The sequence below is a fragment of the Hippocampus guttulatus genome, chromosome 4 (genome assembly GCF_054856545.1).
Source record: "Hippocampus guttulatus isolate MCC_2025c chromosome 4, RoL_Hgut_1.0, whole genome shotgun sequence".
Classification (NCBI taxonomy): Eukaryota; Metazoa; Chordata; class Actinopteri; order Syngnathiformes; family Syngnathidae; genus Hippocampus; species Hippocampus guttulatus.
This window is the reverse complement of record NC_141264.1, coordinates 18934187-18948298: the sequence shown is the minus strand read 5'-3', so window position 1 is coordinate 18948298 and position 14112 is coordinate 18934187. Positions and strand designations below refer to the sequence as shown.

General features: G+C 42.3%; 1 protein-coding gene across 1 annotated transcript; it reads left to right on the top strand.

Moving 5' to 3' along the window:
- The first annotated feature begins 317 nt into the window (after window positions 1–317).
- arih1 (ariadne ubiquitin-conjugating enzyme E2 binding protein homolog 1 (Drosophila)) lies at window positions 318–13882 on the top strand. Its single transcript, XM_086109522.1, has 14 exons — window positions 318–861; window positions 5603–5670; window positions 5770–5917; window positions 7436–7528; window positions 7608–7663; window positions 8693–8759; window positions 9447–9553; window positions 9652–9694; window positions 9792–9863; window positions 10389–10519; window positions 11020–11077; window positions 11206–11466; window positions 12172–12284; window positions 12395–13882. Exons 1-14 carry the CDS (start codon window positions 574–576, stop codon window positions 12477–12479), a joined length of 1590 nt encoding a protein of 529 aa, XP_085965648.1. The 5' UTR covers window positions 318–573; the 3' UTR covers window positions 12480–13882.
- Window positions 13883–14112: the final 230 nt, after the last annotated feature.

The window sequence follows — 14112 nt, the reverse complement described above, 5'->3', positions numbered from 1 at the left end:
ATATCCGCACTTTTACTACGAAGCCATGTTGTTATAACACGTACAGCAATTGTCTGGATTGTCCTATTGTTGTGAGGAACACACCCCATTCCCCCGAAAAAATAGTTGATAATGTTTCGATATTCCGGAAACGCTTAATGTATGGCAGGAAAAAATGAAAAGCACCAAATTTCTTGTGGAAAAAGAATAAATTGGGTGTTAAATGTGAAATTAAAGGCTGACGTTTTTCTGAATGTGACTCTAAATTAATGTCCGAATATGTCTAACAATTCGAAACGTTTTACGGAAGCGGGAAGTGTTTCGTCACGTCGGGAAGGCTTTAATTCGGAACGGAGGTTTTTTTTCTCGTGGATTTCTGTACAGTCCGTGTGACGTCAGCGCGTCGTCAATTTGTGACGCCGTGTCCCTTTGTTGGCTTAACAGCGGCGACGTTTTGTTGTTATTTTCGCAGCTGCCTGGAAAACAAGCTCGGGTCACTTCGCCTCCTTCGGCTCATTCCGCGAGCAACCGCGCGCACACTGTGTTTGTAGACCTCTAGGTGAGTTTGTCACAAGTTGATAAGCGCCCCTAGGAATGGACTCAGACGAGGGTTATAACTATGAATACGACGACGAAGAGGAAGAATGTAGCGAGGACAGCGCCGAAGAGGAGCCCGAGGACGACACCCTGGAGCTCGGCGAGGTGGAGTTGGTCGATCCCGTTGTGGCCGCCGCGGAGCGGGACGAGTGCGGCGATACGGTCGGAGGCGGTCAAGGCCCCGGCGAGGAAGAGGAGGAGGACTACCGCTTCGAGGTTTTGACCGCTGAGCAGATCCTCCAGCACATGGTGGAGTGCATCAAGGACGTCAACGAGGTTATCCAGGTAGGCAGTTTGTCGTGTCACGGGTCGAGAAAGCCGAGGTCCGCAGCTCTTGATGAACAGTTACCAGGCCATGGTTGTTAGCTTAGCAATTAGCTCTCGTGGAGTAGTTTACTTGCTGGAAGTTGACAGGTTAACTGGGGTGGCTGTGAGTACACGAAATGCGGACGCGATTGTAGTCATTCTTTCTACACACAGCGTGTATCCACAAACGGTCAACGTGAAACTTCATTATGGACATGACAACACTTCAATGCTGATGTTGATCCAGGAAGTAGTCTAATCCCTATTGAGAAGTTGGCAGCAATGGTTTCCAAAGCTAATGCTAGCTTGCAGTTAGCCACCTTGCTAGCTAGCAAACTACAAGTAGTGTCTTCATACCGATAAGCCAAACATTTCATTCTTCTGACACAGGCCACTTCGTGAAAGTGCATGCGTCTACGAACGTTGCGCTAGAAACAATTGGTTAACTACATTAGCGTCAACGATATTTTTCACTACTTGACGAAAAGCTTGGTCATCGAATTAGTTGACGTCAGTTGATTATATGCCCAGGACACATTGGGTGATGGATTTTTACAAATATGTATATCTAAACCTTTTTGGAGGGGTCTGGGTTGATTGTGACGCAGGTTGATACTTGTTTAACAGGTAAAAATCTCAGAAGAAATGTACTGTTGTGGTACCTAGTCTTGTTGTGGGCCTCCATTTGCTGTCTTGTACGTCATGCCACACTTGGAGGAAAACAACAGTGAAAGTTGCATGTCTTTAACAAGTAGCGCCTGGCAACAGCATACATTACATTAAAACATTTGAATGTCTTCACATTGTTGATTGAATTCAGTAATGGTGCATATGAAACAATTATGACCCAAGCATAGGGACACAGTTGTGAGCAATACATCTGCATTTAAACAGTGACCTACAAATACCAAACACACACTATTAACATGATCTGCAAAACTGTAAAATAGATTGCGGGCATGAGACATCCAATTTCCCCTTGGCATATTATACAGTGTTGTGCAAATTATCTTTAGAAGGTACTACGCCTTCATAAATGTATTTTAACAGTGAAGGTACTTGTTTGAAAAAAAATCCAAGTGTGATTGAGAATTTTTATTTTAGAGGGGGTCACAGGCCAGTGGCATTGAGCAGAAGAGTATAACTGGCTAGCAGTTAGGTGGCAAAATGTGATGGTCCATGGTGTTTTTGTGCCCCTTTATAAAGGAAAGTGGAAGTGCCGCTTATCTAATGAAAACAGCTTGAATGTGAGTAATACATGTTTTCATCTGTGCATTTAAACAGTGACCTACAAATACTAAACACACACACTATTAACATGATCTGCAAAACTGTAAAACAGATTGTGGGCATGAGACATCCAATTTCCCTGAGGCATATTATACAGTGTTGTGGAAATCATCTTAAGAAGGTACTATGCCTTCATAAATGTAGTTAACAGTGAAGGTACTTGTTTGAAAAAAAAATCCAAGTGTGATTGAGAATTTTTATTTTAGAGGGGGTCACAGGCCAGTTGCATTGAGCAAAAGAGTATAACTGGCTAGCAGTTAAGTGGCGAAATGTGATGGTCCATGGTGTTTTTGTGCCCCTTTATGAAGGAAAGTGAAAGAGTCGCTTATCCAATGAAAACAGCTTGAATGTTGTAAAAATTAATGCTCTGCATATTTTGGCAATTGAAAACATAAAGTGATGCATATGCTTCTGAAAAAAGTAAATAATTGCTGTTTTTTTATGACGCCATTACACCCATCACTGATTTGTGAAATTTAAAAATTTTTGTCTAAAACTGAGGTCACCTGCATATAGTCATCTAGTGTTTCAAGTGCAGCTAGTCAAGGCTGACTTAATTCTGCGCAGATTCATCATTCCCGCATTATTTTAAAATTTGAAGATATAGTCCAGTCCAGTCCTCGAGAACCCTATACAGCTTTTTTTTTTTAGATGTCATCGTCCTCCAACGCATCTGATTCAGCTCATAAGCAAACTTGGCAGAAGCCTGCTAACATCATTTGAATCTGGTGTTTTGGAGGAAGGAGGCATCTAAAACAGACTGGACAGGGGTTTTCAAAGACTGGACACCCTATATCAGCAGTGGCCTCAGTTCTGTTACTACGCCATCGACGTAACCGGATGTTTTTGGTTGTTGTTTTTGTTTTGAAGAACACGCCGTAGTCTGTCAAATGGAGTACTAAAGTAAATTGCTTGTTAAAAAAAGATTGCTCTGTTTTGAATGCCAAGTCCATAGACCTTATCGACAGATTAAAGATAAAAGCTCATGGTTAGAGTTATGAGTAACAAATAATGAGACCAGTGTACTCTGCTCTGAATGGTTAGAATACATGAAGGTAAACCTAATCACCCATTTCGGCGGATTTAATCAAGACGGGCTCTAGACAGAACAACACCATACATTGATGACTCCCCTTACCTTAAGAATCGATAAATGTGACACATTTTTTCCCCCAAAAAGTACAGGACCCTTCAAGTACAAAACGAACAATTGTCACTTTGTATAGATTTTTATTGGTACGCTGGGGTTGTGAAAAAGTTGTATGATATGTAATGTTTGATAGTACAATTTTAAAGAGCGTTGTGGGTGCCACCATATTGGTATGTTATCATATATTGTAGCGCCTTATCAGAAAGTCACAAAGAGTGCTACCTCCTCTCTCGTTCCCACCCGTTCAAGTCATGTATCAAGAGGTTATTGTGGATTCATTCTATAAAGGATTTTCATTTGCGACCATAACTTAATTTATTGCAGTTTTACCTCGCTACTTTGCGGGCTTTATTGTAATATTTAAGCCGGACCAGTTGAGAAATTTTGATTTTATTAATTTAAATTTTTGGGTGCTTTAAACTCAGTCTCTCATCGCGCTGCTTAAAATGTGCCGTTAGTTTATTCCGAATGCACTAAAAAATAAAAAAAAACAGTCCAAATGCAGCCAGTATAAACTGGATAGGAAAGAGCTGGATTCAGAAACTGGGAGCAGGGCGCGCTCTGCCTCCCAACAGCAAAAGAGGACGATGAAAAGACTTAACTGTTGAAGTTTGTCTTAAAACAGCTTCCCTTAACTAGAATTTTGTGTCGCATTGTAGCCAAAGGTAAACTAATGGTGGATTAATGCACCTTTTGAAATCTTGGCGTGGTTGTGCACAGCGAAAGTTAACTAATGACTACTTCTGGCGCACTTCTTTGTCGTCTTAAAAGCAAGAGACAAAACGAGAAAGACAACAAAGATGATGAAGAGGAGTCATGGCAACTAACTTTCTCTTTACACAACACCCATCCATCCATTTTCCGAACCGCTTGATCCTCACTAGGATCGCGGGGGGTGCTGGAGCCTATCCCAGCCGTCTTCGGGCAGTAGGCGGGGACACCCTGAATCAGTTGCCAGCCAATCGCAGGGCACACAGAGACGAACAACCATTCACGCCCACACTCACACCTAGGGACAATTTATAGCGTCCAATCAGCCTGCCATGCATGTTTTTGGAATGTGGGAGGAAACCGGAGAAAACCCACGCAGGCCCGGGGAGAACATGCAAACTCCACACAGGGAGGCCGGAGCTGGAATTGAACCCGGTACCTCTGCACTGTGAAGCCGACGTGCTAACCACTGGACTACCGGGCCGCCCATTTATACAACATAACAAGGATTTAAAAGGTGCATTAATCCACCGGGATTGTATCTTTGGCTGCAACGCGATGCGGAATTCTAGTGAAGGGAAGCCATTTTAGGATAAAAAGAACTTTCACGTAGTTATTAGCCAACGTTCTGTCATCCCCATCCGCTGCAGAGGTGCAAAGCATGCTCCTCACATTTATGAATGCAGCCTGCAGCTCGCTACTTGTTCTTCATTTTGCATTTGAATAGAAACAGTAAGTGTAACAAGTGTTTAGAAGGCTGAGAACCGTGTGGCGGTAGTTGGCGAGGGGTGGGTTGGAATGGCTTCATAGAGGCGTGAAAACCCCTTAAAAAAGACCCCCCCACCCCAGAAATGGACCTCAATTTTGCTCGATATCCACCAATCGCAGGGGGCTTGAAAAATATCAACCCTAAAAATTTAGGGATCACAAGTGGCCATCACAACCCCTCAACAGCAACACACAACAATGAAAGACATAAATCAAGTTTGTTACATGTTACTACGGCATCTTTTTGACAGAACACCAAATTTAGCATCTTAGATTCAGAAAGTGCACTTCATAGAGCGCAGCGCAAAGAGAAAAAAAGCAGCAAAGGTGCGACCTACCCTGCTGCTTTTAACAGCTAATTGAATTGTATATTATAAATGTATTGAATAATAGAGCACAGTGATTTTAATTAATATTCTTTAATGATGGATTGTTTTTTGCCATGAATTGAGCACATATCCAGTATTCCAAGTTTAAAACATGGTGAGGTGCACAATTGAACGTTTAATTTTGTGATTTGCTTGCACCGCACTTGGGGAAGCACAGCTCATCTCGATTGATCATGTTTTAGAACAGCTGTTTTCAGACATGGTAACTACCAAGACTATGCTCAAACAAATGATTATCGCAGACATCGTCAGACAGAAGGTGAACTGTTGCTACCTAAGTTTGAAGATTCTGTTGCAATCATTTTATAACAAATTTTACAATGATGAAAGAATATTCATGCTTCGTATTACTTAACAGTGAAAAGTTTTAAATAATCTTTACACCTGACCGTCCCTCTTTTGGTTTCTCTAGAATCCTGCAACAATTACACGTATCCTTCTTAGTCACTTCAACTGGGATAAGGAAAAACTCATGGAAAGGTAATACGATGTTAGTCTTAACTTTTTGATTTTTGCAGCTACTCCTATTAGGTTGGCTGAGCAGCTGAGGGTATTTCGTGTTTTCTTGACCCCTCACAGGTATTTTGATGGAAACCTGGACAAGCTTTTCTCCGAGTGTCACGTCATCAACCCGAGCAAGAAACCTCGCATCCGTCCTCCGATCAACACCAGATCATCCGCACAGGACATGCCATGTCAGATCTGCTATCTGAATTTCCCAAACTCTGTAAGTTGTCATCGTACTTTAGTGAGGCGATGTGTCCCGATGTGTAAATTGTGCCATTAACTGAGACAATGTTATCGGCAAGCGGATCTCTGTAGCACATAATCATGCACGCTAAATTAAAACTACATCATTCCAATTTGACAGGATTGTTAACTGTAATTTTCTTTGTGTCAAATTTAGAAGACATTTATTTTCACTTTAGAGAGAATATGATATTGTATATTGCAGAGTAATATCTAGGGATGCACGATAACTTTTTTCCACCAATAGCGATAACCTCCTGCTTCTCATAACTGATCTTTTTTTTTGTGTGTGTGTGTGTGTGTGTGTGTGTGTGTGTGTGTACTATACACTACATTATCCATATCTATGTACTTGATACAGAACGTCTATCGAATGGCTTGCAAAAGTATTGGGCCCATCACAGCTGGTGCATTTATACTGAGATTGGTTACGCTCAAACCATCAGTCATTTAGGTCAACATTTGAGCATTCAGAAATCCTCACGGAACCTCTGGAGTGTGTTGGCTGCACAGATTTTAATGGGGCCCAATAATACCACATGCCCTACTTTTTGTTTTTTATTTAATAAAAAAAAAAAAGAACTTTTAAATATCGTTCACAATTGTCCCACTTGCTGTTGATACCAAAAAAAAATCCAATTACATGTATGTCTTTGACGCCTAAAATGTGACAAAAGGTTAAAAATACTTTCCCAAGCCACTGTATCTGAGTCTTAAAAAAATGAATGCAACAGTTAATACAAAAAGTGCTTTGGTCTTTCAAACATTCCAAAGTTTGTACAAAAGTCCCAGTTTGGATAAGTCCTGAAAGTACATCACTGACCAAGATACAAAATCAAATATTCTCCGGCTCAGTACAGTCTCTCTTTATGGCGTGCTGAAAACGTATGCTCTTTCGTTGCCTTGGTCATGTTATCTTGCGTGCATTGTCCCTTGGGACAACATGTACCATATTCTTGTTAATCTTTCACTGCTGAAGCATGGTTTCAAAAGCCTCCCAGATCACCATTGCTGTGCGAAACCCAACTTTTGTAAATGCAGTGTCGTCTTTTGTGTCCCTGTCCAGCCGTTGCACCTTTAAGCTGAGCATAGTCACTGGGCTCATGTCTGTCAGAAAACCAATGTCCTTCATGTTGTTGTCTATATCGAGAATGAACATGTATTGGAACAACATTGTAGGGTTCTGGTAAACATGTCTGCAAAGTAGCTTGGAATAAAATAAGTTACAAAAAAAAGTCTCACACATGTGTGATGGGGGTGGTGCCATATTTATACGCTAAGTGGCAGTACCCAGACCAATGTTACTTTATATGAGGCATCTATTGGTGCGGTTCTTTTCATATTGTGATGTCATTTTCTTCCCCCTCCCCTAATATCGGTCCGATAGTTGTCGTGCATCCTCAGTGCTATCTGGCCAAATGCAACGCTGCTTTTGATGTGTTGCTCTGTGTCATGTTTTCAAGGCATAAAGGGTTGACATGCTTGTGTTTTACAGTATTTCACCGGCTTGGAGTGTGGACACAAGTTCTGCATGCAGTGTTGGGGTGATTACTTGACTACTAAGATCATAGAAGAAGGGATGGGACAGGTACACATACAATCTTTTCTTTAAAAAAAAAGTTGTATTGGCAATGTATTGATGATGCACATTTTGTGTTTTCCTTCAGACAATTTCTTGTCCTGCTCATAGTTGTGACATTTTGGTTGATGACAACACGGTCATGTAAGTGTTCTTTTGCTTTGTTGTTCTTGGTCAGAAAAAAAACAATCTATGATCCATTTGTAAAATCAAAAGCTTTGTTTTCACATTGAGACCATGGTACTCCTTTGAATTTGAATCCTTGGGTCGGTAACTGGTTTAGGCCTCATGCTACACCTCTTAAGCTGACACTAATTGTCTTAACCTACATAATGATGTCGCCCACTAACAAGATATGAGATGGTTATCTCATTAATCTATATACAGAGCAAAATATGGTCTAAAATGTTTAGCTGTTAAATGTTGTGACTACAGTGATCCCTCGCTATTTCGCGGTTCATTTATTGCGACTTCGGTGCATCGCGGATTTTTTCAAACATTCGTAAAAAAAATACATATATACAGTATATATATATATTTTTGGGGGGGGGGGCTCCGCAAAAATCTGTCTGTGTTGTTTACTATGCGTGCTTGTGTGTGCACACTCTGCTCAAGCGCGGAAGGTCCACGTGGGGCACGCGTGTGTATGTGCGTGAGTGCAGTGCAGGTGAGTGTTTGTGTGTTGCTGAGAGAGAGGGAGAGAGACTTATAAGAACAAAAGCAGGTCCCTCCATCCTTAATTGTCTAAACAACCTTAATTGACTAATCATAAACATGTCTGCTGCACGCCTGAGTGATCGCTGGCTTGTGTGTGTGCCTGCGCGTGCGCGTGTGTGTGTGTGTGTGTGTGTGTGTGTGTGTGTGTGTGTGTGTGTGTGTGTGTGTGTGTGTGTGTGTGTGTGTGTGTGTGTGTGTGTGTGTGTGTGTGTTAGTGCGCTCTGCTCAAGCTCAAAGGCCCACGTGGGGCAATTTTTTTTTTAATATATATGTTAATTGGTTGCTACTTCGCGGATTTTCGTTTATCGTGGGTGGTTTTGGTCCCCATTAACCGTGATAAACGAGGGATTACTGTATTCCCAAAATTTATTTCATTGTCTATGTGGAGTCGCTAAAGCCTGAACCAAACATTTCCAATTTTATGAAATGCTAACAAATCTTCAACTTCTCCTACAGGCGGCTTATCACCGATTCAAAAGTCAAGTTGAAGTACCAGCATTTAATTACCAATAGTTTTGTAGAGGTAAGTTGAAATTTTTTTCTCTCTTTTGACTGTTGGAAAATAAGTACCAAGTTTTCCGGACGATAAGCTACTGTTTCCCCCCAGAATTTGAACCTTGCGGACTTTACTACCACAAAGCAGTATATTTTTGTATTTTTACTGACTGACATCAAGCCATCAATGGATTTACCCCTTCTTGTGACTGTATAACATTATTTACTGTAGAAAACTTTATCCGTGCTACTGGGGGCTTCATCGGACCACGCACTTCCAAACCAGATGTATGATGAAAATGTGACTTTCGATAGGGACAAAAGTTTACCTTGATGGTAAAGAGCAAAAGTGAACTTAATTGCGCATACAAAAGCAGCATCAGCACTAACCACTGTGGCATGTAGTGAAAATAGCTAATGAATTATCATAAAATGGTTTGTTAAAATATTACTTTGTCCATGGAGTTCATAGAAGTTAGATGATGGCCGAGTGTATGACAGGTATAGACCAGTGTCGCATAACTCCATTTTGGTGGGGGTCCACTGTACATTGATAACCACATGAGTTCCATTTAGCTGCTAGCACTGTCGTGGTTCAAATAGTTTGAATCTGTGTGTGTCATTTTCAGTGCAATCGACTGTTAAAGTGGTGCCCCGCTCCAGACTGCCATCATGTCGTTAAAGTTCAGTACCCAGATGTGTGTGTCATTTTCAGTGCAATCGACTGTTAAAGTGGTGCCCCGCTCCAGACTGCCATCATGTCGTTAAAGTTCAGTACCCAGATGCCAAACCTGTGCGGTGCAAGTGTGGCCGTCAATTCTGGTATGAGAAAAACAAACGTTCGAAAAAGGTCTTGAATGTCCAAGGCGTGAATGTATGCAAGTTTCACTTTTTTGTTTTTGTTTTAAATCATGCTGCAGCTTCAACTGTGGTGAGAACTGGCACGATCCTGTCAAGTGCAAGGTATGAGCAATTGATGAATACAAATAAGAATCTCTCCATTTTTTTATTTTAAGTCAAGAGTGATCTTTTCATCTCTGACATCACTTGAATTTTGCAGTGGCTGAGAAAGTGGATTAAGAAATGCGACGATGACAGTGAAACTTCAAACTGGATTGCTGCAAATACAAAGGTAAAGAAGTCAAGTACCGTAGTTACTTAGTGAAACTAATCAAGTTTGCATTCTGGATATACTGGTGCTCTAATTGCTCTGGGCATGACGGAGTTTTTTTTTTTCTGGCTACCGATGGATTTAAGAACAATACAATCCTTTAGCAAATCATTTTGTTCCCTGCCTGTGTCTTATGCTCAAGTCAAATCTAACAGTCAAGTTGGAAACACTGATAAATCTCACAGGCTAAGCACAGATCAACTGAGAGGGCGGTCAGTAAAATGGGTCAGGTTGGAGATAAGATGGTTGTATTCCTATTTGTGTCTCCATAATCAGCAGAGGGAACCTGTGCCCAACTTGACATTGTGAACTGAATGCATGTGCAGACTGGTGCAACTGTCCGGTTTGTTGCTCAATATCCACTGAAATATAAGATTAAAAAAAAAAAGATATACCTTGAGCACCTTGATGAGAAGTCAGTGTTTTAGTTATGAATGAATGTCATAATCAATTCTATTCTTGGTATAAAACTGCTGTCCCTTGAAGGAGTGTCCAAAGTGCCATGTGACCATCGAGAAAGACGGAGGCTGCAATCACATGGTTTGTCGGAACCAGAACTGCAAAGCTGAGTTCTGCTGGGTCTGCCTAGGCCCATGGGAGCCTCACGGTTCTGCTTGGTAAAAACCGCTCATTGTTGATGTGATTTTAAAAACAGACGTTTGCCATGGGAGTACAGAACTTTGTCGCACTTAGCCGACGCAACATTACCTACACCCGAACAAACAAAATGAGATCTTAGATTAGATGTCTTCATTTTTAATTTGGTCTGCATGTCTTATGCCAAGTCTGGTCAAAGCAATTTATTCAATAATTAATAAAAATTACAACACACACTTTGGGCTTGTGAAATTACAACACACACTTTGGTCTTGTGGAAAATCCGTTGTGTACTGCACTTGAGGGGGACAAACTATTGAAAACTTGATATTAACATCACCTTTCTGGAAATTAGCAGAAACTTGAGCAACCCTAAATGCGCCAATTATTTTGGGCAATGAGTATGCTAAAGTGGGGCTACCGCTTTTGCATTTGACTGTTATTCCATGATTCTGGTTCAAATGTCCACCCGCAAACTAGATTGGTATTTCACAAAACATGCCGTGTTGTTGTGTTGTAGGTACAATTGCAATCGCTACAATGAAGACGATGCCAAGGCCGCCAGAGACGCTCAAGAGGTAAGTTGTCTGGAAAGGCTGATGCGGCTTTCCGTCGGGGTCTGGCTTTCCGTTGGAATCCGCCTCAACGTCATGTCTTTTCCGTTGGAATCCGCCTCAACGTCATGTCTTTTCCATCCCGTGCGCAGCGCTCGAGGGCGGCCTTGCAGAGGTACCTGTTCTACTGCAACCGCTACATGAATCACATGCAGAGCCTGCGCTTCGAGCACAAGCTGTACGCTCAGGTCAAGCAAAAGATGGAGGAGATGCAGCAGCACAACATGTCGTGGATTGAGGTGCAGTTCCTGAAGAAGGCTGTGGACGTGCTGTGCCAATGCCGCTCCACTCTCATGTTCACTTACGTCTTTGCCTTCTACCTCAAGAAGAACAACCAGTCAATTATTTTTGAGGTAAGACACAAGGTCGCGTGATACTCCATTATCCTCCGGGAGGGAACTCTTGGTCTCCTGAGCTCAATTTCACGCGCGCTTGGTCCTGTTTTCGTCACGGTGATTCACGCCCTGGCTGCCCTTTGTCTTTGCACTCAGAGGTTGTACCATGAGAGGAATCATTTCATACAAGCATATAGAAAGTGAATGCAGTTAAAATACCAGGCTTGTGATAAGGGTCAAAGTCACCAAGTAGACTGACTAGACCTGAGTTTGCCAGCCAACAGCCAACTTGACACTTCTGTGTCACTCGCCAGGCCAGGCCCCGCCTTTTAAAGGCACACACATTCAGTGACTTGACTTGCTTGAAATTTGGTGACGAGATGAGGAAAGAAAGGAAGTCATGGCACTTTAATGTCCAGTACAAAACTATTTGTTCACACAGCATGTCCATAATCCCGTTGAACACAGAAACATGTGGGCCCCCCCCCCCCAAATAGAGGGGGCGTGCACCTTCCTGGTGAATAGATGACTCCAGGTGACTTGCCCCCCCCCCCCCACCTACCCCCTGCTCCCACAGTAACTTGGACTTGCTTGAGTTCTACATGTAATTTTATAAAATAGTGAATTTTTGTCACCCACTGACTTCTGGAAAGTAACCCTTGCGATGAAGCAAGTATCATTGTGCGTTTTGTGTGGCTGTAACACATTTTGCCACCTTCCCAGAATAACCAGGCCGACTTGGAAAATGCCACTGAAGTGCTGTCTGGTTACCTAGAACGAGACATCTCCCAGGATTCCTTGCAGGATATCAAGCAGAAAGTACAAGACAAGTACAGGTCAGTGGAGGATCTGGAGCGAAATCGCACGGGCTTTGATTAGTGTATGTGATCAGATGTGTGTGCGTGTATGTGTGCGTGTGCGTGTGTGTGGGCGTGTGTGCGGGCAGATACTGCGAGAGCCGGCGACGGGTTCTGCTGCAGCACGTGCACGAAGGCTACGAGAAGGACTTGTGGGAGTACATTGAGGATTGAGGACACGTCTCAATGCTTTGGACTCTGGAGTACCTTGACAAAATAAGAGCGCTGATGCAATTGATCAGGGCAGTACGGGCCTTCTGCTGCCTCTCTTGGCAAACCTACCACTTTTGCATCCTTTTCGTTAACAATATCGAAGTAAATTATATTTAAATAAAAAGGTAGAGTAATAAAAGAAAGTGTACTACAGTATTGTTAGCAGCAGAAAGTCCAGCTTAAACAAAAACGTACTTCCTCTTTTGGTTTTGTTTTGTAACACGTTCCCTTCAGCTACCTTATTTTCCACCTTTTCCCCACTTTGTTTTTTTTTGGCTTGTGAATCTTTTTAGATTTTTTTTGTTTTGTTTTTCCCATTAGTGTGAACATGTTTTAAACAGCTTTAATCGTCCTGGCCATGTCTGCAGTACGTGGCGAGGTTCTTTTGTGTGCTGGGCTGATTGTAAAGGGGCAAAGACATTTCATAAACAAAAAATAAGAAGGAAAAAAAAAACTATTAAGTCTGTGGTTTTTTTCCCCTCCCCAATTTGTAAATAGTCCATATGCATGGAAGTTAAAGGGCAAGTGTGGTACGCGTTTGCATCGTTTTGACCTATTTATTCTTTATGAACATCGTAAAAGGTGTTTGGCAATAAGGAGCAGCGCACAGGTGACCTCACCAGGAGCTCTGAAAGGACACTACCAAGCCGGACAAGGTTTTAAAAGGTGTCCCAACACGCATCCGCTTGATGTCCGTGCTTCTAACCTGCTGCCCGACACTTCAGTTTTGTTTTTTTAGTTAATTCTTTGCCAGACTGAGTGACATTCACTCTTGTTTTGTTGCTGTCCCCCTCCCACTCTCAAACACGGCTTGAGGTCCCCCATCTTCGATCTCCACTCGCACCTTGTTCACAGAATGTAGTGGCAGTGCTGCTAAGTTCGTGTCCAAACAGACCAGGGATGTGAGGGCGGGGGGAGGGGTTCTTATTCTCGCGAGTAATCCTGATAGTGAAGATGTGACTCCTCGCAGGGGGGGAGATTGAACATCGTTTTAAATGGATAGATGTCACGATGGTAGGACAAGGTTGCGTGTGTTTTTTTAATTTGATGATTTAACGTTAACGAAATGTCGGTGCCCCAGTGCTGCAGGTTGTGGGACAGCTCCGCTTGTAAATGCTCCCTTTGTTTGTGGAACATGTCGGCCTTTCCGCAGAGGACGCACATGTACAGGCACTGATCAAAGTCACGGGAATGACAGAACAAAGTGTCAACAACCCCCCATTCTAAAAAAAAAAAAAATGCTGCCCATTTCTAGTACTATGGGGCGCACAGTTGTGTCCCAAAATGCTTGTGTTCAGACTTATTTTATCCTAGCAAATTATAAACTGTATTGTTTATTTGAATAAATGTCAAGAGAAAATATTTTCACAAGCTTCTGTGTGAGTCATTGGCACATTGGATTAAATGCCCCGTTATTTTGTACCTTCTGTATCTTAACGACATTGGCTTTGTCATTTCAGTGCATCCCTTCACAATGCGCTGACCAGCCACAAGATGGAGACATTTCCATGACGCCTGTTTCCACTGAAGTGTATGTCAAATCCAACGCTTGGTTTTAACGTGCCATATCGCCCCCGTTTCTGGATTTGACCTG

Excerpts from the sequence above, each read along its gene's own strand:
- arih1 (XM_086109522.1), top strand. The coding sequence starts at position 574 with ATGGACTCAGACGAGGGTTATAACTATGAATACGACGACGAAGAGGAA. Across the intron at positions 5,671-5,769 it reads AAGGAAAAACTCATGGAAAG|GTATTTTGATGGAAACCTGG; the intron begins GTAATACGATGT and ends GACCCCTCACAG. Across the intron at positions 8,760-9,446 it reads TTACCAATAGTTTTGTAGAG|TGCAATCGACTGTTAAAGTG; the intron begins GTAAGTTGAAAT and ends TGTCATTTTCAG.